The 26619-nt window shown below is 34.8% G+C and overlaps 2 protein-coding genes across 2 annotated transcripts; one reads left to right on the top strand and one right to left on the bottom strand.

The window, feature by feature from the left end:
• Positions 1 to 10617: 10617 nt before the first annotated feature.
• LOC133808562 (uncharacterized) lies at positions 10618 to 14359 on the top strand. Its single transcript, XM_062245879.1, has 7 exons — positions 10618 to 11263; positions 11355 to 11987; positions 12461 to 12598; positions 12696 to 12985; positions 13081 to 13204; positions 13290 to 13816; positions 13913 to 14359. The coding sequence occupies exons 1-7, from the start codon at positions 10652 to 10654 to the stop codon at positions 14130 to 14132; spliced, it is 2544 nt and encodes an 847-aa protein (XP_062101863.1). The 5' UTR covers positions 10618 to 10651; the 3' UTR covers positions 14133 to 14359.
• Positions 14360 to 14799: 440 nt separating this feature from the next.
• Positions 14800 to 17266, bottom strand: LOC133778654 (uncharacterized). The gene is made up of 3 exons (XM_062218653.1): positions 15440 to 17266; positions 15031 to 15359; positions 14800 to 14851 (listed from the first exon to the last, which is right to left on the bottom strand). The coding sequence occupies exons 1-3, from the start codon at positions 17264 to 17266 to the stop codon at positions 14800 to 14802; spliced, it is 2208 nt and encodes a 735-aa protein (XP_062074637.1).
• Positions 17267 to 26619: the final 9353 nt, after the last annotated feature.

The following is a 26619-nucleotide window of genomic DNA, read 5'->3' as shown; positions in this document are numbered from 1 at the left end:
ATCTGTTGGGTGGCACCTTTTCCTTTGCTATGCCAGGGGTGGCATCAGTTTCAGCTCAGCCTAGGGCTGAGAACAGATGGGAATTTCTTTGTGGAAGATTCTTGAAGTTTTATCCTCCAATCTTTGAGGGAGGCCTAGATCCATTCAGAGCTGAGCAATGGATGGGCATGATCAGCTCCATTCTTGATAGTATGGGACTGGTGGGTCACGATAGGGTGATTTGTGCTACATGTGTATTGCGAGATGATGCCTGGACATGGTGGGAGGTAGTATCCCAGACACGTGATACAGCTGTGATGGACTGGAAAGAATTTAGGCAGCTGTTTAATGAGAGGTATTGCTGTGATGTAGCTAAGACTGCCAAGATGAATGAGTTTCTGAATCTTGTTCAGGGCAGTACATTAGTGACCGAGTATGTTACTGAATTTGATGAGTTGGCCAAGTTCGCCTTAGACATGGTACCCACAGACATAGCTCGGAAGGAAAGGTTTATTCAGGGGTTGAATCCTGGAATAGCTCAGGGCATTAGGGTTGCCCCAGTGTGTGAAGTCTCTACCTATGCTCAGGTGGTAGAGAAGGCTCTTGCTGTTGAGAGTATAGTAGTTGGGCAACAAAGTGCTGGAGAGTATGGAGCTCAGATAGTGGCACCTCCACTTATTGGAGCAAGTAACAGGGAAGGCCGGAAGACATATCCGGTATGCACTCGGTGCAAGAGGCATCACCTTGGAGTGTGCCGAGCAAAGGCCTGCTTCTTTTGCAGAATGTTTGGAGATCGTAAGAAGAATTGCCCAGTGCGGAAGAAGGTTGAGCAAAGGGGGATAGACAGCTCGATTCCAACTCGAGTGTTTATTCCAGGGCAATCAGAGTCTGGGACCGAGACCAGTTCCTCGGGGATGACAGGTCAGTCTTCTAGTTCTGAGTTTTGAATTATGTTGTTCGGCTTTAGCGTCATGCTATTCTTTTGTTGGTATGTATATAGAGAAGGGTATATTGATGATATATGTAGATCGCATGGTTATGTTGTGATGAGAAATGTAAGACGGTACTGAGAGATGAGCTGGGTTATGAAAGGGACTCATTAGTGGTTTCCCTGAGTTAGTTATGGCTGGCTTTGGTTTGACCCAGGTATGGATTGGTTAAGTAATTAAAGAGTGGTCTTGAATGGCAAGGAAAGTGCAGCAATTCTTGAGCTTGAAAGCGGAAAGTTTTGTGACAATTGACACTGTGCATGGATTTGATATGTTTAAGATACCGGATGTGAGGGCTGGAGTTTGTGCAGGGAGGTGCATGGAACTCTTAGCTAGTGTGGTGGATACCACCTAGGTTGTGTTAGTGAGATCAGGACAGATTGGATTAGTCTGTGTGTTTTCAAATGTGTTTCCAGGTGGTCTGCCAGGCCTTCTTTTTATTAAAAGAAGATTAGAATGGTGATTGGTTTATTACCAGAGATGGAATCAGATGTAAACATTGTTTCGAGTGGCTCAGTGGGGTTATAATAATTAAAGAGTTAGTTGCTGAGTAAGATGGAATCTTTTAAGGTGGATCTTGGATCTGGTTAAGACCAGTTAGAGATCAGAGTGAGAAAATCAAGTAAAGGGTTGTGTTGGTATCGGATTGGAGCACTGCGAGTGCTGAGCATATCTTGAGAATTGTTTGATGCTAAGTGTTTGTGAATAAGATGTATAGCATTCAAGGGTGGATTTGAATGGGATTTATGATCGTCTCGGACGATGGTATAGTGGTATTTTCTCTGCGGAGAATTGCCAAGAGTGAAGGGTGCCTTGGGGACAGGAGTGTCCATGGATAGTAGAGATATTGCAGGTGCCTTGGGAAGGAAAGTGCTAGGTCTTTATAGACCAGGATTAGTTTGAGGATTTTTATGACATCCTAGTGATAGAGAAAAGTGATGTTCTATGCGACATGTTGATTAGAGAATTTGACCAGAACTGGAGTAGAGTTTCTGGTGGGCCAAGTGGCCAGTTTATTGTTTAAGATTATTATCTCGAGAAAGGAAAAAGGGAAAGATGGTTAAGTGAGCCATAAACGGGCAAGATTGAATGGAAAGCTTTAGCTGGATTAGCTAAAGGTTGTTTGGTGACAGACATGAGTTTTGGTGGTATAGAGATCAGATTTGGGATTCGATGGACATTGAGATTAACTGAGAGACTCCGGATGAATCTCACGCTATTCTTTTATTAGCTTCATTCAGGCGTCGTGAAAGGGTTACATGATGTGAAAGCTTTATAGTGATGGCCTGAGATGAAGGGACATATATTAAGGCATGTGTAAAGTTCTTAACCTGTTAGCAGATCGAGGCAGAATATCAGGAAACAGCAAGACCATTACAGCCTTTGGGTATTTTATAGTGGGAATAAGAGAACATCGTGGTGAATTTCGCGGTGGGATTCCCAGGTTGATGGATCGGTATGATTTGGCATTAAGACATTGTGGACTGGTAGTCCAAGTGAGTTTATTTTATCAGTAAGGATAGAGAGCCTTCATGAACTCAAGGTCTATCTTATCAGATGAAGACTTTATTGTGACTTCCAGGTTTTGGATGGGTTAGGAAGGCGATGAGTATATATAATGGAACCCAGTACAGATTAATACTATCAGACTGGTGGTAAATCAGAGAGAGAGGGTTATTTAATTATTATTGGAGGAACATCTTATAAGATGAGTGAGGAAATATATATACATATCTGAGTCCTGAGGTGGTTCAGGGAAGTTATGAGATCGCTGGAGCTTGAATTTTAGTTGCTCATGTCTCAGTGTAGACAGAGCAGTTATATTGAACTGGGTAGAAGGGGAAATATGGAATTCCAAGTAGGAGAATGTATCTTCTCTGAGGTATCACCATGGTAGAAGGGGTGAGGAATTGAGATAAGTTAAGCCCTAACTTGTTTCAGCAGTTGGATCTTGAATGGGTTTGAACAGGATGACTTTGAATCAGTTTTACTTTTGGCACTGGTAGTTGTGTGCAGTGAATTGTGTACTTCCATGCAGTGGACATGGGTTAAAGAACTTATGAGTTGAATTATAAAGAATCTGAAAGTTAGGTTAAGTATTCCGGTAAGGAATAGCCAGTTCAGATTATGACATAAGTAATGAGGTTCTACTGAACAGAATGTACCTTGGGTTAAGGTAAGGTTATTGAAATACTAAAGTTAGGAAATGACTTAAGGAAATTTGTATCCAGTGAGTAGAACTCCGGTTCCGAGATGTTGGGTAAATTTCGAGGACGAAATTTCTATAAGGAGGGGATAGTTGTAATGCCTCAAATTTCCTAATAAGGTTTAGGACCTTGATTAGGAGGCCGGGAGGGCCATAATTGATTTATTATAATATTTAATGATTATATGCATGTTTACGTGAATTATATTATTATATGATGGTGAATGCATGCATATGGGCTCGTATGTTAATTATGAGGGTAATTTGGTAATTTGGCCACTGTGGGCGTAATTGTATATTTTGGGTGCATGATTGTGATTGACTAGTATAGCCACATTATAAGGTGGATTGGTTCGAGCTTATCGACATGAGACGATCATGGGGTGTAAGCGTTCGGTCTAGTCATAACGGGTTTAAGTTCGAGGCTCGGGGTGAATTTAATGATTAGAGCATTACCGGGAATTAAAGGGTAATGAGATACGATTTATTGATGATTGAGAGTATTGAGAATAGCGGGAATTGGAGAGCGTTAATTATGATTAACGGTATAGGTTGTAAAGGACGATTTTACCCTTGGGAGTGTTTAGAAGCCTTTAAAAGACCTAGGGGCATTTAGGTCATTTGGCTTGGATATACATGAGGTTTAGTAGGCTGTAGAAGGCAGAGTAAAACAGAGCATATCCTCTCTTTCTCCCTTCCATCCCGTACAAGCATCCTTCCTCACCTTTCCTTGGATTTTGAGAGCTCAAATGGAGGTGTTGAGCTAGGGGATTAAAGGTGGCAGCTAGGGAACCTGTAACAACCGTCAAAGGGGATTCAAAGCTGTGTTTGAGGTGAGTTTTAGTCTTTGAACTCAGGTGATACTCTGTTTTCTTCTTTGGTTTTACAGCTTTGATTTCTTGTTGGAAGTTTGGATTCAAAGGGGTTTTGATGGGTGATTAGATTGGGTTTTGATGAGGGGAGGTTATGGGTGGTGTCTAGAGGTTTGAATGAGTGTTTGGAAGGGGTTTTGGGCTAATTTGAGGGGCTGGTTCTAAGGGAAAACGCAGGGGCAAATTCTGAGTTCGCGTGCTGGTTTTGGGCTGAACTAGGCTGGGTGCCGCGGCACAGCTTTTGCGTGCCGCGGCCCATGCGCGTCTGGCAGATGGGGGCCTCTCTGTTTGGGGGCGTGCCGCGGCACAGCTTTGGGGGGCCGCGGCCCTTAAGGCCAAATTTGCTAAAAAGTGGTTTTTAGCTTAGGGATTCAAACCATAGGCCTCGGGGTTGGACCTAGTACCCGGTTGGGTAGTATTTGAGGTCTCGGGGGCTGGGTTTTGGTTTGGGAACCCTCAGTTATCATTTTTATTAATGATACCTTATATTTGGTTATGACTAGGTGACCGCTAAAGGACTAAAAGTTGATCGTTCTCAAGGGTCGCTCTCTTAATCGTTCTAGCTCGGCTTTGAGGTAAGAAAACTGCACCCTGTGTATATGGGACATGCATGGTTATTATTGGTGCATGCCGGTTGATTAATATGTATGACATGCATGGTTATTATGATGCATGTTGGTTGATTATTATGTATAACATGCATGGCTATTCTTGATGCATGTTGGTTGACTGTTAAATGTGACATGCATGGCCGTTATTGGTGCATGTTGGATTGCTGGATATATTGCATATGATGCATGAGAAACATGTGATTAGGACATGCTTTGTATACTAGGTGTGATATTATTCAGAGCTTGAGCCTCTGTGTTAATGCATAGTCCTAATTGTACTAGTATCTGTTGAGTAAGCATGCTGAATACTTGTTATTGGATATTGGACATGTGGTATATGTTGGTGGCATGGCTTACCTGTGTATGGCGCTGACTTATTAGTCAGAATCGACAATGGTGCCAGATCCGTCTATGAAGCTGTGACTTATCAGTTTGGTTCACCACGGACTGAGCACTGGTTGCGTTTTACCGACCCAAGGGTCAAAAGTGGCAGTGCGTTGTGAACGCCGGGCCGATTAAAGATTAGATCTAATCGAGACCGGCATTGAATGACTCATATGGGGTATTAATGCCGGACTGACCAGAAGGTCAATGAGAACTATAAGCGCTTGCCTGGTCTACGACCAGATGACTATAGCCAAGGTATATGACCCCGGTGACTGTTTGTCACATGGCTAAGGGACGTTGTCCATAGTTTCGACTCTAGAGTCGTGAGGAAGGTTATGTTGGTGACTATTCACCTTGCACCTGTCCTAACCAAGCTTATGAAAGAATCTCTTATCAGTTGAGCCCTGGTGACCCTATCGTCACATGGCTAGAGGGAGCGATGCTCATTATCGTGACTTTTGGCTATTGTCACCTATCTGTATGGACCGTTGGTTCTGGATGGTTACTTTGGTTATTGTTGATATTATATCATGATATATTATGTTTTCTTGCTGGGCTTCGGCTCACGGGTGCTACGTTGTGCAGGTAAAGGCAAGAGGAAGTTGGACCATCCTTGAGTTGGAGAGCTTAGGTGATGACGTGTACATATGCAGCTGCTCGTCCGCCACGGCCGAGGTTTAAAGTGGAACTAGGGCTGAACCCTGTTTTGCCGCTTAGAACGACCTGTTGTATATATTTTCTGTAATAAACTCTGAAACTTTATTTTCGGGATCCCAATGTATATATTAAACGTTCTAGTGAAACGTTACAACTTATCCAAAATGTTTAATCCCTAAACCGCTAATCATACTTAGTTCACGATTTTGGCCTAATGACTCGATTAGCGAGTTTAGCACTGTTTACAAAGCACATCGTAACGGTCCCTGGAGTTGGGGCGTTACAGTATTGGGCACTGGTCACATTGCGCTGACTCATTAGTCAGGATGGCCTTAGCGTGTAACGCAAGCCAACAAAGATTGGATCTAATCGACTATCATCATTGAATGACTCAAAGAGCATTAATGCCAGACCGACCCCGAGGGTCGATGAATGAAATAAGCGCTTGGAGGCTAGTGGCTTACCTACCAGCCACTCTCCCACTTGAATTAGTGACTTGCTTGTCAGTCACTTAGTATGGTTTATCAGGACCTCATGTGATATTCACTCACTTGTCTGAAAGCTTTATGCTCAGTGTGATTATAATGATAATCATTTGATAATGTTATTGAATAGTATTATGTTTTCTTGCTGGGCTTTGGCTCATGGGTGCTATGTGGTGCAGGTAAAGGGAAAGAAAAGCTCACATAGCCTTGAGTGGAGAGCTGATGTGGTGATGTGTACATATGCGGCCGCTTGACCACCACGGCCAAGGAGTTCTCAGAGGAACTAGGGGGTTTACCCTATTTTTGCCACTTAGGTCGGCGAGATTGTAAATTTGAAACAGTAGTGACCATTTTGTACTGAGAACAACTGTAATGAAAATCTCTATTTTCTTTTTATTGGTTTTACGCCTTAACCTGTTAATTACACTTAGAGCACGTTTTTGACCAAAGGACTCGGGTAGCGAGTCAAATTTCCGGTCCACCGTTCACCGTAACTGTTCTGGGGCAGCCAGGGCGTTACAAAAACCATTCGGATTCCCATATGGCATGTAGTGCTGTTCATGCTGCCTTCGTTTCGCGAAATCTTCCATAAGATCCTTCTCCTCCTCTTCCGAGTACTTCCTCTTCAGTGACCCTTCACTGGGTCCACGCCCATCAAGCCCAAGCGAATTCCAGTAATCTTGGTTCCGATTATACCTTCCTCCACCGGGACTCGTCGGTCCACCATGTGGAAAACGCCGGTCCAACCCTCCCATTTCATAACCATGACCCGGTGGACCGGAAGAGAGAGTGTGTATTTTTTATGGTATTTTGTGGGATTCCCATATTTTAAAAAAAAAATTTGCTAGAATTACCATATTTTGTGGCATAACTTTAATGCCCATAAATATAAAAAGTAATTTATTTTTTCCTATATTTTTGTAAAGTTATCTTTGTTAAATGGTAAAAAACAGTCTTTTGAGCTCAAATGTGGTAAAATTATTTTTAAATAAGATCAAAATGCCTTTAACTTATATTAATTAATCATTTAAACAAATAAAATAATTAAAAGCATATTTTTACTAATAATTAAAATAAAATAAAAGAACACATTTTTTATATAAAAAAAATCACGTTTTGTCTGTCTTCCCTTTCCCTAGTCCGCCCCTCCCCTCCCCCCTTACAATTCTTCACAGCAACCCATCGTGGCTAGCCCTCTAACGCATAAATGAAATCTAAAAAAGTTTGCTTCGTCTATCCATATCTTCGGCAACAATCTTAGTCCACATCCTTAGCAAATCAAAGAGAATAAGTTTGCATGATTTAGATTTGAATAAGCAAGATTCATCTATAATTTTAATCAATTTCGTGTTATCCAAGAACAAGAGGCTCTAGATAGACTATGAACTATTTGTTAGCAGATCGTTTCACAAAATACAAATCAACATTCTTCAAACTAGACAATAAAACTCTGCAATCATTAATAATCAAACCAAAATTAGAAATCATTTTTACTGAGCTCCGAATTGCTTTCACCACTATCTGTCAATCGGTTTCTAAAGCAACAGTCACTTGAGGTTGATCTTTGATCCAGCTTAAAGCTTCCTTAACTCCCATTGCTTCTGCGATTTCTGGTTTAATAGGACCAGTCTTGCTAATTATCTTGGCTTGTAACAGTTTCCCTTCATGGCCTCGCACCATCCAACCAATCCCAAACTTGTCATCCTCATTGAACATGGCAACATCAACATTAATCTTGATCATATCAACTAAAGGCTTGGTCCAATACTCCTGTCTGTTACCTGGCGATTACATATCCAGTGGCGACACTATGTTCTTGATAATCAACTAATAACATAATAGTGACCATTATTATAGGTGTTTTCATTAATATGATAGAATTTTCTAAGTTACAAATGTTTTCAACAATAATATAGGAAAGGTTACTAAAGTTTTCATTAATAAGACCGTAATCAATTACTAATTCAATAACTACATTTTAAATAGTAACCCATAACCACTCAAAAACTAAAAATATTAGTAACTAATTATTATACAGCAAAAGATAAAAACATAACAACAACTAAATAATAAATAGTAAAATAATAGTAATCAGTTACTGATATTTTCAGTAATATAAAGTAACTAGTTACTAAACTAAGGAAAAAAAAAGTCAGAAACATGACAATACCTCTTAGGAAATGAAATAATTAGTAGCTAGATACCAAAGAAACTAAAAGTTTTGCAGTAAAGCTAAAAACCATTAAAACGTAACAAAATTAACAGCAATTTACTAACCCAAAATAAAACTACATGGTAATATTAGTAACTAATAACTGTACTAAAAAAAAAACCAGATCTGAAAATCGAGTACAAAAATCTTAATGAATAAAGTTAGAATCATAATTAAGTTATAAAAATGAAATTAATTAACGCAAAAAATAAATAAATAAAAAGACTCACGGAAATAAAAAATAAAAATTATAATATAAGAAGAAGAAAAACAAAGATTATAGAAGAAGATAACGTTCAACAAAGCCAAATAGAAAAAATTAAATAATTAAAAGAATTAAAATAAACATATTATAATAAATATATTTTTAAATATTAATAATAGTTTTATTATTAAATATATAATTACACAAATATTCTTAAAATAATACAAAAGAATTAAGTATACATCTTAAGTAAAAATATATATTTTTTCAAGGGAAAATTACATAATACACCGTATAAAGCAAAAAAATTTGAAATATACGGTTGCCTACTTTTATACGGTTTTTTATTTCAAATATACGGTTTTTTATAAAGTCTTTTTTTCAAATTTCAAACCCCGAAGTTTTTTTGTATTCTCTTTCTCTTTCATCTGTTTCATTCTCCGTTTCTCATTTTTTCTTTGGCCGAGTCCGAAAACCTAACTGAGTTTCTTCATTTTTTTTCAAAATCGTTTGGCATTGACTGGTTAAACAATGGTTGTCACTCGTGCGGGGTCTGCATCTCCTGCTCGGTCGGGTGCTGCGTTCTCTGGCCCAGCATCCTCGAAGCATTCCGACGATCAAGAGTCTTCCGAAACGAAGGGGAAACTTCTGAAGAGTAATCTTTCTCCTTTGTCTAAAGGGAAAGCTGTTTTGAAGTATTCATTGGATTCTCCCCTTCCTAATGTGATCGAGGATGATGTTGGTGGTTCAAATGAGTTGAAGGAGGGCGACATGCATGCGAGTGTTGACTTAATTGGGAAAAAGTTGAAGCGAAAACATGTTGCATTGTCAAAGAGCAAAGTCAGTGCGAAGAAATCTAAGAAACTATCTATTGGAGGTTCTAGTCGAGTAAAGTGCAAGGCTAACAGAAAAATTGCGAAGAAGAATGTTGGTTTACTGGATAAACCGAAGGTATTTATGTTTGTGTCGTTTAAATTCGTTTTGTTCTTTTTTTTCTGTTTTTTATGGGTCTATTTGTCTTGTTGCTGTTAACAATTGTTATTTTTTTGTATCAAAGTGTTACAGGTTTGTTAATGGTATTTCTGATGTTTGTAACCTTGTTTTCCATTTTTGTAAACATATGTTACAAGTCATAATTTGGTAGTTTTGTAACGAAGTGTTACAAGTTTGTTAATGTTCTTTCCGATGTTTGTAAATATGTTTTTCTTTTCTTTAAACTTATGTTACAGGTTCTAATTTGGTAGTTTGTGTATTTTATATATTAGGTTTTATATTCTTGAAATATGTTTTCTATGTTGTTCATGCTCTGATCTGATTTATGTTTTTAATTTTGTTAATTTTTGTTAGGTTTTTGTACCTATATGTTACATGTTTGTTAATGGTATTACTGATCTTGTAACCATGTTTTTGTTTTTTTGTAAACATATGTTACAGGTCCTATATTGTTAGTTTTGTAACCAAGTGTTACAAGGTTGTTAATGTTCTTTCTGATGTTGTAAATATGTTTTTCTTTTTCTGTAAACATATGTTACAAGTTCCTATTGTTAGTTTTTGTAACCAAGTGTTACAAGGTTGTTAATGTTCTTTCTGATGTTGTAAATATGTTTTTCTTTTTCTGTAAACATATGTTACAAGTTCCAATTTGTTAGTTTTTGTATTTAAAGATAATAGGTTTTATATTATTGAAATATGTTTTCATTTTTTCAAGTTTTGATTGTATCTGTTTTAATTTCATTTCATCAATTTGTGTTTTTCTTGTCATCTAATCATTTGATTTGTCTTGTTTTAAAATTTTGTTGGTTGTCTATTATTCTATGCAGCATATGGAATGTTTTATCAAACATGAGGATCATTATAGAGCAAGAGTCAATTTTCACTGTGGTTTTGAGAAGATCAATGTGATCTCAGAAAAATTGACTGACTCTCAAAAGGTTTTGTTTAGTAAGACTTGCTTTGGTCATTTTCTAAACCTTAAATCTTATGCTAATCAAGCTAAATTGGTTCACTATGTTTTGTTGAGAGAAGTTAACCAACCAAACTTAAATGAAATGTGGTTTAAAGTTTGTGGAAAGCTGATTAGGTTTTCTTTGGGTGAATTTGGGTTATTGTCTGGGTTAAATGTGTTTGGTGATATTGATAGAGGTGGAATTAAGAATAGTAATCCTATTGGATTGTATTCGAAATTTTTTGGTGACCATACAAGGGGCATTTCAAGAATTATTGTTGAAGAAAGGTTTAAGGCTGCCAATTTTGATAATGATGATGAGGCTGTTAGGATGGCTGTACTTTACCTGATCACTAACTTTTTGTATGCTTGGCAAAAAGAGAAGAACATTGAAAAAACTGACTTGTATCTTTGTGATAGTGGTGGTTTTAATCATTTTCCATGGGGAAAGGATATTTTTAATGTGACTCTCTCATCTTTGAGAGATGCTTTAAGGGAAAATGAAGTTGTTATTACTCGGCAAGGTTCTTACCCAACCTATAAGTTGAATGGTTTGCCATTTGTTTTCCAAGTTTTCATTTACGAATCAATTCCTAGTTTAGAGGGAACTTATTGTGAGAAGGTTAGTTGTGGTCTGCCTAGGATTATAAATTGGTCATCTGTTGCAATCCCATCTCATAAGGAGCTTGAGAGGAATGTGTTTTCATTACATAAGGTAATTTTTATTCTTTTTGCTTTTCTTTATATATGAATTTATTTGATTTTTTTAATATTGTAAACTGATTTTTCTGTGTTGTTATTTGCAGACCAAAATTGTTAAAGTTTTGCCCACTGATGAAGAGAACAATGCCTTCAAGCTTGAAGGTTTTTTCCAGTGCAACAAGGATATGAATGTTGCTGATTTTGAGGATGATGATTTTGTTGCTCCTCCAAAGAAACCAACCAGTGAGGCTCCTTCCTCATCATATGTTCCTTGTGTGACATTTGGTTTTTCTGATATGAAAATTATTGTGGATGAATGTCAGAAGAAGTGTAACATTATGTCTAAGGAAATTGCATTTTTAAAGTCTGCTAGTGAATCTAGACATAGGGCATTGATGGAGATGTTGGTTAATCTGAAAAACGATCAAGATTTAAAACACAAGGCAGTTATGGAAATGTTAGGTGAGTTGAGGCCAAAATCATGTGGTATTAATGATGATATTGATCATGTTGATGTTGGTTTTGTGGGAGCTGATGTTGGTGATACTTCTGGTGGTGGTGGTGTTTCAAAGGAAAAGGATAAGTTTTTTGAGAATGAAAGTTTTACCCAAGTTTTTGATGAATGCATTCAAGCAATGCAAGAAGATGCTGCTGGAGATATGGTAATTGCAGATGATAAGAATGATACAGTAAATGAGAATGAGAAGACTACTGGGAATGATGTTGAAGAAACAATGGTATGTATTCTTATCTAAATATTAATTTTATTGCTTGGTTGGTTTGTTATTTTTTATTTTATATTTTATAGATGTTTATATTTCTGTTAATATATATAATTAATATTTTCTTTTTATTAATTTTTGTTTTCCCTTTTTGATAGGAATCTGATTTTGTTTCCATTGGAATATGAGAAGTGGAAGAGAAAGTTTAGAATTCTTGTTTTGTAAACCTCTTGTTATTAATTTGTAAACTTTTTATTTCTAAGTTAGTTTTGTACAAGACTTTTCCAGAGCATGTATAAACTCTGTTATGTTTTTGTAAACTTATGAATTTTGGAATTTTTTGTTTGGCAATTATTATTTTTTATTATATATACAACTTTTTTTTCCAGAGCTATGACCAGGTTATTTTGGTTTCATGATTTGTATTTTTTTAAGGTAATGTATTCATGTATTTCTGTATTAATTTATAAAATTTTGTTTTTCCATAGAATATTGTCAAACCTCATGATGATGTAGCTGATGTTGTTAAAGATCTAGAAGAAGAGGCTCATATTTTTAACAACATGAATGTGGAGATTTTTGATAAAGTTGTTCATGCAGCTGTTGGTGATTTGGCAAAGAAAAAGGTAACTAAACAAGGCAGATATTGTATTTTGTTTTCTCTTTTTGCAATATGTTCCAATAGTTGTATTATTGAGTTTTTCATATTATTTTTGTTTCTAGGAAGTTATTATGGCAACACCCATTGCTGGTTCTTTGATGAATCCAGTAGTTGTGTCTACTCCTGTTGTTGGCAAAAGGAATCCAAAGCCTGCTACAGTTTTGCAATCTCCTTTTGTTAACCAATTTGGATCATCTTCTTCTAAGGATATGAAACATTTGGAGGTTGTGAAGTCTAAAAGGAAGGTTGTGGGACGATATGCTTTTGGAGACAATCTTTTTGATCTGCCTAATCAAATTGACCAAGACTCTTTTAACAAGTGGTTTTCTCTGGGGCTGAGAAAAAATAATAAGTATGCTTCTATTTTTTAATTGTTTTTTTTATTTATTTTGTATTTCAGTTTCTGTTTCACCATAATTCACTTTTAAATGTTTATAATTGTTATAGGTATAAGAAATTTGATGATAATAATAGTATCATTAAGGAGCCATTTCAGTTTTGTGTAACTGAGATTGAGAGAAAAATTTGGTTTTATGATTTAGTTAAAGATGGGAGGGATTTGGACAATGAGGTATTTTTTTCCCTTATTATTATTAAGTTGTTTTAGTTTTACTGTTTTCATTATTCTTATTATGGTTTGCTTCTTGTTTTTTCAGCATATTAATGTGGCATTTTATTACCTTAGAAAAAAAGCCAAGTATTGTGAGTTGATAAATGTTAGAGTTACTACTACAGATAACTCTTTTGATCAAGTTATCACTTCTCTGTATGATGTGTATCTGTCAAGTGACTGTGATCGATCTGTTATATCGCATAACAGTGTTATTTTTGAGTATATTTGTGGTTATAAAATGCTTTGTAACACCCCTTGGTCGCTAGTAGATTTCATTTTATTCCCTATTAATATGACTGTTGTTGGCTGTAATCATTGGATTCTTGGGGAGTTCAACGTGAAGCAGAGATTTTTTAAAGTCTACAACTCAATGAGGAATAGAGTTATGGATAAGAAAGTGTTGAAAGTTGTTGAAGCATATTCTACTTTGTTGCCCTTGTTTCTTTCTTTAAATAATTTTTATGAGTCAAGGGAAGATATTGATCTAAATGCACAAGCATTCAAGGGCATTGATATGTGTCACCCGTTGGACATTGTGTTTGATGATGAGGTTCCACAACAGAGTAACAAGTAAGTGGTTTTTTTTTAGTTATTGTTATTTTTTGGTTGCATTATTTTGTTTATATGCATTTATGTGTTACTGATTTTGTTGTTTTTTTTTTGTAGCGATTGTGGGATTTTTATCATAAAGTTTGCTGAATTTCTTATGCATGGACTTATTGAAAATATCCCCAATCCTCTGAATGTTAGTTTCCAGAGAAACAAAATTGCAGTCGAGCTATATGTCCATGCTAAAAGAAAGAAAGATGAAGGCTATCTATCTGATGGGGAGTTCAGAGGAAGAATGAGCAAGAAGATGTTGAATGTTAATGCAATGGAAGTATGAGAGCATCAAAGTAGTTAACATTTTGGCTTTTATCTTGTAAAGAAGATACATACTTATGGCAAGATAACTTTTGTGTCTTTGTTTTGCAAACTTTCAAGCAAGTATCATGTTTGAATATTTTGAATACTGTGGCATATCATTGAATTTTGATATTAGCCCTTTTTTATGAGGAATGTTGTACAGAGGTGTCTCAAGTTTGTAACTTGAGTTCACAACTTTATTTTTATATTTCATGTTTTAGGTAACATCTGTTAAAAGTTTGTAACCTAAGTTCATGCAAAATTGCGTAGCATTACTTAACGTCTATTAATAGTCACGATAACTTCAGTTTCAAATATGTATCAAATCGTTTCAAACTTTTGAAGTTAATCCTTTTAAATGGACTGGAAATTTACAAATGAAAATCAAATATTTTTGTTTCAAAACTGTAACATAAGCTGATAAAAGAACTTATTTCACATTTATTTGATGTTGGAAGTGTCTGTGAGAAACTAGTAACATATCTGTAACAATTATGTAACAAAATGTTACATTAATATTCATTTCAGATATATCTGTATCAAATATGTAACAAAAATTTACAGATAACGCCCTGAACATTAATTCTGATATATTGATGCAAATTTTTTCCTAAGTTTTTATAATATTCCATATATTCAATAAAATTTCATAATTCTTTATCACAAGTAATAGTGATAAGTAATGTTCCAATCACCGTACTGAAACATACAAAGTTTCAAAATTCAAATAAAAAGTATTTTTAATCTATAAGCTTTGAGTGCTTTTTTGTTTTTTTGTTCTCAATAGAGGCTGGTTTGTGCAGGTTTTTCGGTTGTGCCCAAGCTCTCCACACCTTCCACATTTAAGCTGATAAGACCCTTCTCTTGCTGAGACAAACCTTTTTTTCCTTGGCCTTCCACTTTTTCTGTTTCCCTTTGGAGGTAGTACTTCTATTTCCTCAACATCAGGCGGAACTCTCCATGTTTTTGGATCTCCCAATGGATGTATTGATGCATTATAGGTGTTCAACATGGCTTGTTTTGTGAAATAATATGAGCAATATTTTTTATACTGAAGGTTCATCTTTCTAATGACTGCCATGGCATGTTCACAAGGTAATTCATCCAAATCAAACTTGTTACAAGAGCAAGATTTCTTTGCAATGTCAACAATGTTTGTTGTTAAACCATTGTGTACACTGTAAATGAGTGTGCTAGCTGGTTCTACCTGCAATGAAATTATAATAATGAACAAGGAAGTATATTAATACAGAGGTATTTATAAATAAAGGAAATAGTTGTACTTACAGTCATTCTTAATGACTTGACAAAGTTCTTTCTTAAGTATTCCTCTTGTTTCTTTGGCAATTCTGTAAATGTTGCTTCTGCTTCTTTTTTGTTGTTGTAGCTCCATTTTTGAATCAGGTTTATAAGGCACTCGAGTAATGTTGTTACTGGAAGCTCTCTCATTTCTTTTAGTGCTGCATTAATGGATTCAGCTATGTTTGAAGTCATAGCTGCATATCTACGACTTTTGGAGTGGATTCTTGCCCACTTTTCATATTTAACCTCATTGGCCAGAAAAGGACGGATTCCTTCATGTAAACTGTCCAAGTCCTTCATGTATTTTTCAAAATCTTCCATGTTATAAGCTTTTGCAGCAGCATGAAATGCAATACTGGTTGCCTCTGCGTCTGTTTTAAACTTGGTCTTTATGTTATAGAAAAGATGGTAGGAGCACACTCCATGAGTTACATTTGGAAAGACATTTTTTATAGCATTCTCTATGCTTTCGTGTCTATCTGAAACTATACACAACTCTTCTCTTTCTCCATAACATTCTTTTATTTTTCTGAAGAACCACTCCCATGAATCATTGTTTTCCGAATCTGTTATAGCAAAAGCCAATGGGAAGATGTGTCTATTTGCATCTTGTGTTGAAGCTGTGAGAAGTGTACCGCCAAATGCAGCTTTTAGGAATGTTCCATCAACAACAATTACTGGAATGCAATGTTTCCAACCTAGAATTGATTGTCCCATAGCCATATAAAGATATTTAAATCTGTTTAGACTATCAATTTGCAAATCTGTTACAGTACCAGGATTTTTGTGCTTCAAAATGTGCAGATATCGTGGAATGTCTCGGTAGGAATCTTGACTTGAACCATGTACATAATTAACTGCTTTTTCCTTAGATCGCCATGCTTTTTGGTAACTCATGGAAACTCCATATCTGTCCAACATGTCTTTAGCTATATCTTTAGGTCTATAATTTGTTTTTGGATCTGTGAACTTGGTCTTCACAACATTCCCAACCATACTACTTGAAGCCTGTCGGTGATCTCCAAGAATAATGTCCAAGGAACATGTGTGGGCACGATTGAACTTCCTAAGTTGGAACATATCTGTCTTTCCATATCTTGCAGCACGAAATGACCACGTACATTCTGAATCAAGGCACTTCAACTGATATTCTTTTTTGCAAGATTTGTGGACCTTGAACTGAAAATTGTTTTTTATGGCATAGAGACCAATTGTTGTTGTAAGAACCTCTTTGTTTTTGTATACCTGTTTTTCTCTTATTCCATCAGAAATTGCATGAGTTATAATTGTAGTTTCTGTTCCAATATGTTCAGGAATTGATTCATGTCGTTCCTTCTCCAAAATCAAATCTGTAATTTGATCTGCCAACTGAATAAAATTTGGTAGTCCTTGAGGTTCATCTATAGAGAATGTCGATGTGTCCGAAATATCATTCTCTATATTATTACTACTTGAAGCAACAGTAGAACTCATCTTTTGAAGTGCTCCACAGGTAATTGTTTGGTTGTTCTCTGTTACAGAAACTATCAAAGGGTATTTTGTGAGTGTTTTGTCATTTCTTTTGCACTCCAAGTAGAATTGTATAGAGCTATCACTTTTGATCTTCAATGGAGGCAATGTTTCTGCAATCTGGTACTCAATTGTTGCATTTTCTGTTGACAGAATGGTAGACAACTCTGTAGACAAGATATTCATTAGTGTTGTAAATGAGCAATCTAATGGTATTAACACTCCCAGCATTTTGAAATCCTCATACACATTATTTTCATTCCAATGACCATCATAATATACCAAAGATGTTATTGGATTCATGGCTGCAGATGAATAAAAAGAAAAATTAGATTGATATGTAGAAATTTTATATTTTCATTATAAAACAAAATAGGATATAAACTACCTTATGGGTTAAAAACTACCCAATCCAGCACAAGCTATTCAATAACACATCCCCCAACAAAATGAGAATTTAGCATATAAACTCGTCCCTTTATTGGTTTTTAAATGACCAAATTCTGCACAAGGAAGAGCAAATAACTTAAAGATGAGACAATCTAAGAAACATCTTTATAATATTGTAACAGTTTCTTTTTTTTATAAAAGGTTTTCAGGATTTTCAAATGTTTCTATGGTAAATTTTGTTTATGATTCTGTGGAGATATGTGTTAAAATATATGTTTTTGCTATAATTATCTTAATGATTTCCGAAAGCTATAAATTATGTTCCAATAACAAAATAGAAGACCCATCGATTCAAGGAAACTTACCACAAAACAGATATCGTGTAATTTGTTTTGTAGACCCATCGATTCAAAAAATTTGCAGTAGATTGCAGAAGAAAATTTCTCATTTTTTCCCTGTTTTCTCGGTTTTGTAAGCTGAAATCCATGGAAATGTTGAGTACAGCATGTTACAAAAACTTTGGCCGAGTTGTGATGGTTGGGTTGGGTCTTCGGTATATAATGGTGGGAAATGTTGGGTCTTCCGTATTGGATTGGGTCTTCCGTGAATTGTGGGCTTCACTTTTACCGTAATATTGTAAGAAGTATGTATTACCGTATTTTTCGAATTCTTTTAGTGAAATGCCGTATATATAAAATTTTCCCTTTTTTCAAAGTTTAAATTATTTTGGTTAAATAATTAATAGAGGAAATTACATATTTTATGACTTTTTATAAAATATGTGCAAAAATATGGCTTTTACTATTAAAATTCTTAAGGTATATGTTTTTTTCCTCATGTTTTTGTATAAATAGGTGATTAAGCCATAGTTTTGTTGTTAATTAATTTTTTTTTAATTGGGAGGTTAATTTTTTCATTTTAATTTTATTTTTTTACTTATTTTTTAAAATCTTTTTTATTTTTTATTTATTATTTCAAATAATATTTTAAAGTTATTTTTATAAAACTGAATTGTTTTAATTAAAATTATATTATATAACTTTTATATTAAATTTACTGTGAATGTTTTGCAAATATTATTTTTGTAATATGAATTGTTTTTTTTTTAAATTGAATGTATTTTTTTAGACTTTTATTGTACATTTTTTTAGGTTTGGGTTACGTTTCCAAATCTAATTTTTTTTTTAGATATAGTTTAAATAACATACCATTATGAGAGCTAACCAGTTACCCTGAGAGAGTTACTTGTTACCATAAGATGAGTAACTAGTTCCCTATATTTAGAATTTTACGAGTAAATAGTTACCAATAAAATCTAAAATTATACATATAGCAGAGCGTGATGGTAATCGGTTGCTTATCTCAAATCCGAAAAAGAAACATCAAATTTGAAGGGAAAAAAAACTTGATATGATCTAAAAAGCAATCGTAAAATCTAAAAAAAATAAGCTATTGAAAAAAAAGAAGAAGAACATTTTATCAAAAAAGGAGGAAGAAGAAGCTATATTTTTAGTAACATAGGTAACGGTTGCCTAAAAAATCTCAAAAATATACACACATCAGAACGTGAAGGTAACTAGTTACCTTTCGCTGATATGAAGATAAAAAAAACAAACTTGATCTGATCTGCTACACGAGAAGAAGAGACTATATTTGCAATGATAAGAGTAATCGTTTAACTAAAAAACTTAAAAATTTAGACATGTTAATGGTTACTTTCCAAATCTGAAAAAAAAAAGATTAGAATTGGAAAAAAAAATCAAATTTGAAGATTGCAGCAGCAACAAAAGAAGAAGAAGAAAAAGGAGTTATGAATGTTGCCGAAAAAATAAGAAGAAGGAGAATAAGGAGTTGTGGAAGAACGTTGCATGAAAGGTGGGATCGTTGTTGCTAGAGCTTTAGTTGGAGGTCACCGGAGCTGGTTGGATTATGACGTGTTTAGTCCAATTTGGCTTTGCTTTTCTGATTGAACTTTGGGTTTGGAGGATTTCCCATTTTATTAATTGCATTATTTCCCCATCAATTTTGAGTTTTTGATGATTTTTTCCCATTAATGCTTCCATATTTTTGCAAAGTGTTGGCATAAAAATGAAAATCCCCCTACAAACTTTATTTTAAGATTCCATTTAAATCAAAAGTTTGAAAGAGAGACCATATTTCATGTAAATTTCTCTAGAAATAATAGATAGTCATTTGGGCTCAGGGCCCAATCTTCTATATTGATATTGTTGGGCTTTAGGTGGTAAACGAAATTAAGCAATAATTAGATTTTTAGTTTGTTTTATTATTACTTTTACAGTTTTAAAAAAATAATATAAAAAAAATACTGGTTTCAAAATTTGATACTGAACACATATCAAAATCGTAGAAATTTAAATAAAAATCCTAAAAGTTATTATTATTATTATTTAAAAAAAATCATAAAACATATAATTTGATATATAAAAAAAATCATAATAAATGTAAGGGTAAATTTCATAAGACAGAAGCCTATGTTTTGTTAAATTTTAATTAAAAATCCTATACTTTTAGAATCTATTTAACATATTAATGAAACACTATATGTAATCTATTTAACATATTAATGAAGTTAATATATTATTAAGAGAAAAACACATGAAGTGACAAAAATGATTATTTTTTATTAATATCAAATACCTATATTTCGAATAAAAAATAAAATTTACAATAAAATAGAATCAATTAAATAAAAAAATAGATATTGAATTAAACAATTCTTTTCTTTTCTAAATCACACTCAAAGGTCCATAGTTTCTCCCAAAATTTCATGACTGAATCTAATATATAACTCCTTACTTTGCTATTTTTTTCTTGATTTTTAATGGTAATATTACAAGTCTATTTAATTAGGATTATTAATATTAATATTTTATATTTAATATGACATTATTTTAAAGTTCATTAAAGGTGAATGATTAGTAAGTTAAGAATTTTTTCAATCTTAGGAATATACTCTTACATTTACATCAGAAGCTGTAAAATAGCTTTTTAAAAAAAAAAAAATTGAAGAAAGGAGTAAAACCCTTCCATCATATGAGTTAAATTAGATCTATATTTAGCTCAACAAAATTCCTTCTCTACATGTAGTGAATGTTTACATCTCCATGTTTGAAAAAACTATTCCTTTTTCTTTCTCTCTCTCACCAAATCAATTGTTTTTTTTTAAATAAAGTTTGATGTAAAATGAAAAAAAGTTAGATTTTGGTGATATATTTTAAAATATAGAGTAAAGAAACTGATGAGAGTGTTCTTAGTGCTATGTTGTTTGTCTTAGAACTAACTTAGTAGTTTGTTTGTATAAAAGAACAAACTTAGTACTTTGTTAATTAATTAATACTATTTTATATTATTTTAGCCAGTTTTATTTTGTTGAGAAAGTGAATTACAAATTTAGTTTTCTTTAAAATAATAAGCTATATGGTTAAGAGATTTCATATTGGAAATTCTAAGTCAATGTAATTATTATGTATGCTTAAGTGTACTGCGAAAAATCTAGATATATATTTGACTAATGCATAAGTTTGTGAGATAATTGATTCAAGAAGGAATTATTTTAATCTTACTTATATTGTGAATCTAAATGTACAATTATTGTATGTCCATATGAGGGTGAACATTAGTCTTAAATGATAAATATGTCCATACGAGGGTGAACGTTAGTCTTAAATGGTAGCATGAGAGAATTTATAGCGAAGAGATTTCTATCTACATTCTTCAATATGAGAGATCTCAAAGGAATTGATACTATCTTGGGTGTCAAAGCAAAAAGTAATAGGGTTTTGCCTTGGGTCAAGTCCACCACATTGAGAAAGTGATTGATAAATTTAATTATCGTAAGATTAAATATGTCAATACTTTTTGATTCAAGCATAATTCTAGCTTAGAAAGAGAAGTGGCTCAAAAAGTTTTGTACACAAATGATTTAACAAGACATACTAAAATATAAGTTTGTGAGATAACTGATTCAAATTGTATTGGAGTATGGTGTCCAACATGTAACAAGTGTAGCAATATTGAGTCATTAAATAAGAACATGAGTAACTCCACTAATCACCAATTGGTTTTAAGATAAAACTACATGATTCTTGTCATGATATCATGATTCAATTTCCTAGCGGACATTCGATCCACACCAATCCAAAGAGTGAGCCAACTTGAAAAAAAAAACTTGAGATCCGCATAGTGCAATAATCTGCATAGTGCAAAACGACACTTGAAATCCAATACAATAAGCGAGCTGACAAATGACCACTTATGATCAAGTGATTCAAGATTGGTGAGCAAAAAATCGCCACCATCTTGAGAGGGGATATTGGAGTATGTCCCACATGTAATAAGTGTAAGAATATCGAGCCATTAAATAAGAACATGGATAACTCCACTAATCAGAAATTAATTTTTAGATGGAACCCCATGATTCTTGTCAAATTGAAATCATCTCAACCTCATATGTGAGGTCAAGTGAAAACTTGGCAAATCCTTTTACTAAACATTTTACAACAACTTTGTAAATTCAACATATAGACGGATTGAAATTCTATTTTTAGTAATTACCAAATTAATTAAACCAGGTGAATTAATTAAGGTGCAGAATGGTAATTAAATGTTGAAACAGATTTTAGATCTGTCGGGACAGAATATGAACTTGTCATGACAGAAACTGAACACAATAAAAAGACAGTGCAAAAACAATAAAGAACACAACGAATTTTACAAGGTTCAGAAACCCTTTCGGATAACCTACTCCTTGGGGCTACGCCCAGAGAATAAAACTAATTAATAAAGAATCACAAGTACAAAATATTGACTTAAACAAAACAAGACTCCCTCTTGAGATTTTCCACAACTTTGTTGTACTTCTCTTCACTAATTTGATTCTGATTGAAACACTCAACCACTTGAACTCCCTTCAATGGCCAGCGAGTGCTTGCAACCTCCCGACACAAGGCTTGTAAAAATTCTTTCCTGAAAACTATAAGAATTGTGTTCAAATTACAACATGTATTCACTCATGAAAGTGGTATAAACTAAACTCTCATTTTACTACAAGATCACGTGAATGCAATATTCTTGAATACAAAAAAAGAACTCTCACAAATATTACAATTCACTCACAAAATATGCACCAAAGAGTTCACTTTTTCTCAAGGCCCAGAAGCCTATTTATAAAGTCTATTTCGTGCTTAGAAATGCTGAGAAAGAATATCCTAATAAAAGCAAGAATATTTGAAGATATTCTTGATTAATGAAGATTTGCTATTTTTAGATGATTCTGATCCGACAGATATATTTGGCGGGGACAGCTAATACCTATGTCAGATCAAATTTCTCAAGAGATAAATAACAATTAATTACTTCAAAGATTGTGTTTCCTAAAGTTTATTACTACCTTAAGCAGCACGAAAAATAAAATACAAATATTCCAGAAATGATTTTTTAGTAAGTATAAAATATTTTCTTTATCAAACCAAGATACAAATTCCCTTTATAAACGTATTGTGATAAAATCAAGCTAAATAAGAGATTATATGCAAACCTTACAAATTAAATCAAGACATTCATTTCAAAAATCACAATGATAGGAATTTAAAATTATCTTTTAAATAAAAAGATATTTCTATAAAATTTGTCAATTTTAGGATTTACAATCTCCCCGTTTGGCAATTTTATAGACAAGACATATCTATTTTTTTTAAAAGATCCTGCATAAAACAAGTAAGTGCTTAAATTCATAGTAGTGACAAGAGTCTCGAAATGACTCCCCCTGCCAAAAATAACAAAAGCACATGACTAAAACAATTAACAAAAACAATGAACAACCGCAGGACAAAAAACATAATCAAAGCACCAAAATAAATAAATCACTCTCTCTCCCCCTCATTGTCTAAGAAAATGCCAAAGAACAAAGGAAACGAAACCAAAACAAAGACACAATTAGTGTTCTTTTACATTTATTGAGTTGGACAGGAACAGTAACCATCATGGAGCTGGAGTGGTAGATGCATTGATGATTGCCAAAGAAGCCAGAATTTGGCATTGAGTATCCTTCATGGCAGTGAATCACTTGGAGAGACTTACAATTCTTGTCTGGAAAAAAGCGAGAGTAGTCGGAACAGCAGGGGAATCAGGCTCGACATCTCCAGACCCAGATTCAGCCAAATTAATGCCCTTGACCTTTTGAGCTGTGGTTTGAGCATTGTCATCTTTGATCTCTTTGACAGTGTATGTAGGTCCAACCAAAGGAGAAATCAAAGTCTCATGTGACTTCTTCAAAGGACATTGAGAGTCCAACAATTTGTAAATGACTTGTGGAACATCAAGTGTTGACCCTTGCGTTTGGCACCACTAAAGGACACTATCTGATCAAATTTAGCAGTAGCAAGATCGACAGTGACACCAGTCCCAATTTTGAACAATAGAAAGGTCATATCTTGAGTGATGGTTGAGGAGTGAGTGGTGGGGAGCCAATTGAACATGGCAAACTTAAAAAGTGCACCATAGTAGTGAGTAAGATCCGAGACATGGAGAGATGCACTCGGTTCCCATTCCATAGCTTGGCCAACTAATTCAGACAAAACTTGATCCTTTGCAACTAGATTTAGTACCTTAGCAATTTCGGTAGGACTAAACTTATACCAATGATCCCTAACATTAACCATAAAGGAATTCTGATCTAACAACTCATCATTCATATTTGCATAAAATTCCTTAACTATCAAAGGCACAAACCCATCAAAGCCAGACAAAGAACATAACCAACCCTTTTCTTCTAAAGTAAGCAAAACCCCAAAAACACGATGAGGAGCAAAAAGGAAATTCCATTCACTAATGAAGTGACGATGCTCATAAAATTGCATATTTTTCTCATTACCATTAAAACAAAAAGTAAGAGAATGGGCATTGAAAGATGAACCTGAAGAACGGATGGGGGCACCTTTGTGTTTAGTGCTTTTGGCAGACAATTTAGGAAATGCTAATGGTGTTGTGCCCTTTGGGTCAGATGCAACAGAAGTAGTTTTTGATGGGTCTGATTCTGATTTAGTCTCTTCCTCTCAATCTTCATGTGGTTCTTCAGGAATTGGCTTGGTCAAGGACAGGTCCAACTCAGGCAACGAGTCTTCCGTTTCAGGAGAGGCATCCTTCGAGGAGGTGCAGGGAGGAGGATTGATTTTTGCCTTCGATTTGAATTTGGATAAAGGAGTGGAATCAGAGATGGAGCTAGTACCTTTTGCTGGAGCCACTTTGGTCTTCTTGGTTTTCTTTGACCCAGTGGCTTTGGTTTATTCCGTTTGATGTTCTTGTTTTTGCAATGTCTTATTTCACAGAACGAGCTTCCATAACTCACCCCCCCTTACTCAATGATTCTAACTATCCATATTGGAAAGTTAGAATGAGAGCCTTCATCAAATCTCAAGATGAAAAGGCTTGGAGAGCTGTTTTGAGTGGTTGGACTCCTCCAGCAGAAAGCAATGATGTAACTAAGGTAAAATCTTAACTTGATTGGACTGATGCTGAAGATAAATTGTCTAGTTACAATAATAAAGCATTACATGCTATTTTTAATGGTGTTGATGGTTACATTAAATTAATTTCTTCATGTGTTTTGGCCAAAGACGTTTGGCAAATCCTTCAAACCCAATTTGAAGGAACTGCTGATGTAACACCCTGGTTATTCCAAGACTGTTACTGTGAACTTTAAACAATGATTAACTCACTAATCGAGTCATTAGGTTATAAACGGGCATCTAGGTGTTATTTATAGGCTAAGGTGAAAAATCTTGATCAAAAGGAAATGATATATTTTTATTTAAAACATTAAACTGTACATGGGCCCATAAAAGCGTTTACAAGTTATTTACAATCCAAAATGGTCATTACAGTATAAAAATTACAATCTGCCGACCTAAGCGGCAAAAATAGGGTTAACCCCTAGTTCCCCTGAGAAACACCTTGGCTGTGGTGGTCAAGTGGCCGCATATGTACACATCGCCACCTAAGCTCTCCACTCAAGGCTGGGTGAGCTTTTCTTTCCCTTTACATGCACCACAAAGCACCCGTGAGTCAAGGCTCAACAAGAAAACTCATTACTGCATGTATACAATATCAATTGATGATTATGATAATCATACTGGGCTTGTAGCCCTAATCAGATGGTACCGAGATCCTAATAATCATGCTGGGGTATGTAGCCCTAATCAGATGAGTGATTGATGAGTAAGTCATGAACTTAAGCCAGATAAGTGACTATGGAGTCATGAACTTGAATCAGATAAGTGACTAAAGAGTAAGTCAAGAACTTGTGCTCCGCACCATTAGCCATGTGGCGATGCAGTCACCTGGGCCTTCTGGCCCTGGCTCTAAGTAACTAGCCTTTAGACTAGACAAGCGCTTTTGTTTTCATCGAACTTAAGGTCGGTCAAGCATTTCATGCTTATGTTGATAATGCTTATGTCGATTAGATATAATATTTTTGGCTTGCGTTAAACACGCTAATACCGTTCTTGACTCATAGGTCAATTCCTTATGACCAGTGCTCAGTATTACTGCCGAACTTGACTAATAAGTCATAGCTTCACAGTCAATACTGACACCGTTGCCGATTCCTGACTCATAGGTCAGTACCATTCACAGATAAGCAAGATTGCTAAACATTTAATATGCAATCAATGTCCACATATAGAGCACTCAACATGCCTCATTAATAACCATGCATGTCACATACTGGGTGCAATTTTCATACCTCTGGTTCGAGCGAGAAATAATAAAAGAACAACCCTTGAGAACAATCGGTCCTTAAGTTCCTTAGCAGTTACCTAGTCATAACCAATATGGAATCCATCAATAAAATAAATCAATAAAAAGGTTTATAATCTAAAACCTCGCTCCCGGGACCAATCTCGTGCTCTTGGGACTCCTAATCCACCCAAACGAGGTAGTGGAATCATCCCCTAAGCCCTAAAAATAGGTCTTGCTGAAAATGACCTAGCACTGGGGCGCTGCTAGGTAGTGCTGAGGCACTGCCCCAAGTCAGAGAGAACCACATTCTCTCCTCTGCCTAGCGCTGGGGCGCCACTGACAAACCAGAAAATTCTGGTCTTCTCCCCTGCGATTTTCCCTGAAAACCAAGCTTCAAAATCAACCCCAAACATCATCCAAACCTATAATTTAACCCCAAAACTTCATCCATACCTCAACCTCATCAAAACCCAAGCAAACTTTCTCAAGAACCTCATTGAATTCCCAAC

This window comes from Humulus lupulus, chromosome 1, assembly GCF_963169125.1.
Source record: "Humulus lupulus chromosome 1, drHumLupu1.1, whole genome shotgun sequence".
Lineage (NCBI taxonomy): Eukaryota > Viridiplantae > Streptophyta > Magnoliopsida > Rosales > Cannabaceae > Humulus > Humulus lupulus.
The sequence above is the reverse complement of the archived record's forward strand: the minus strand, read 5'-3'. Positions and strand labels throughout refer to the sequence as shown.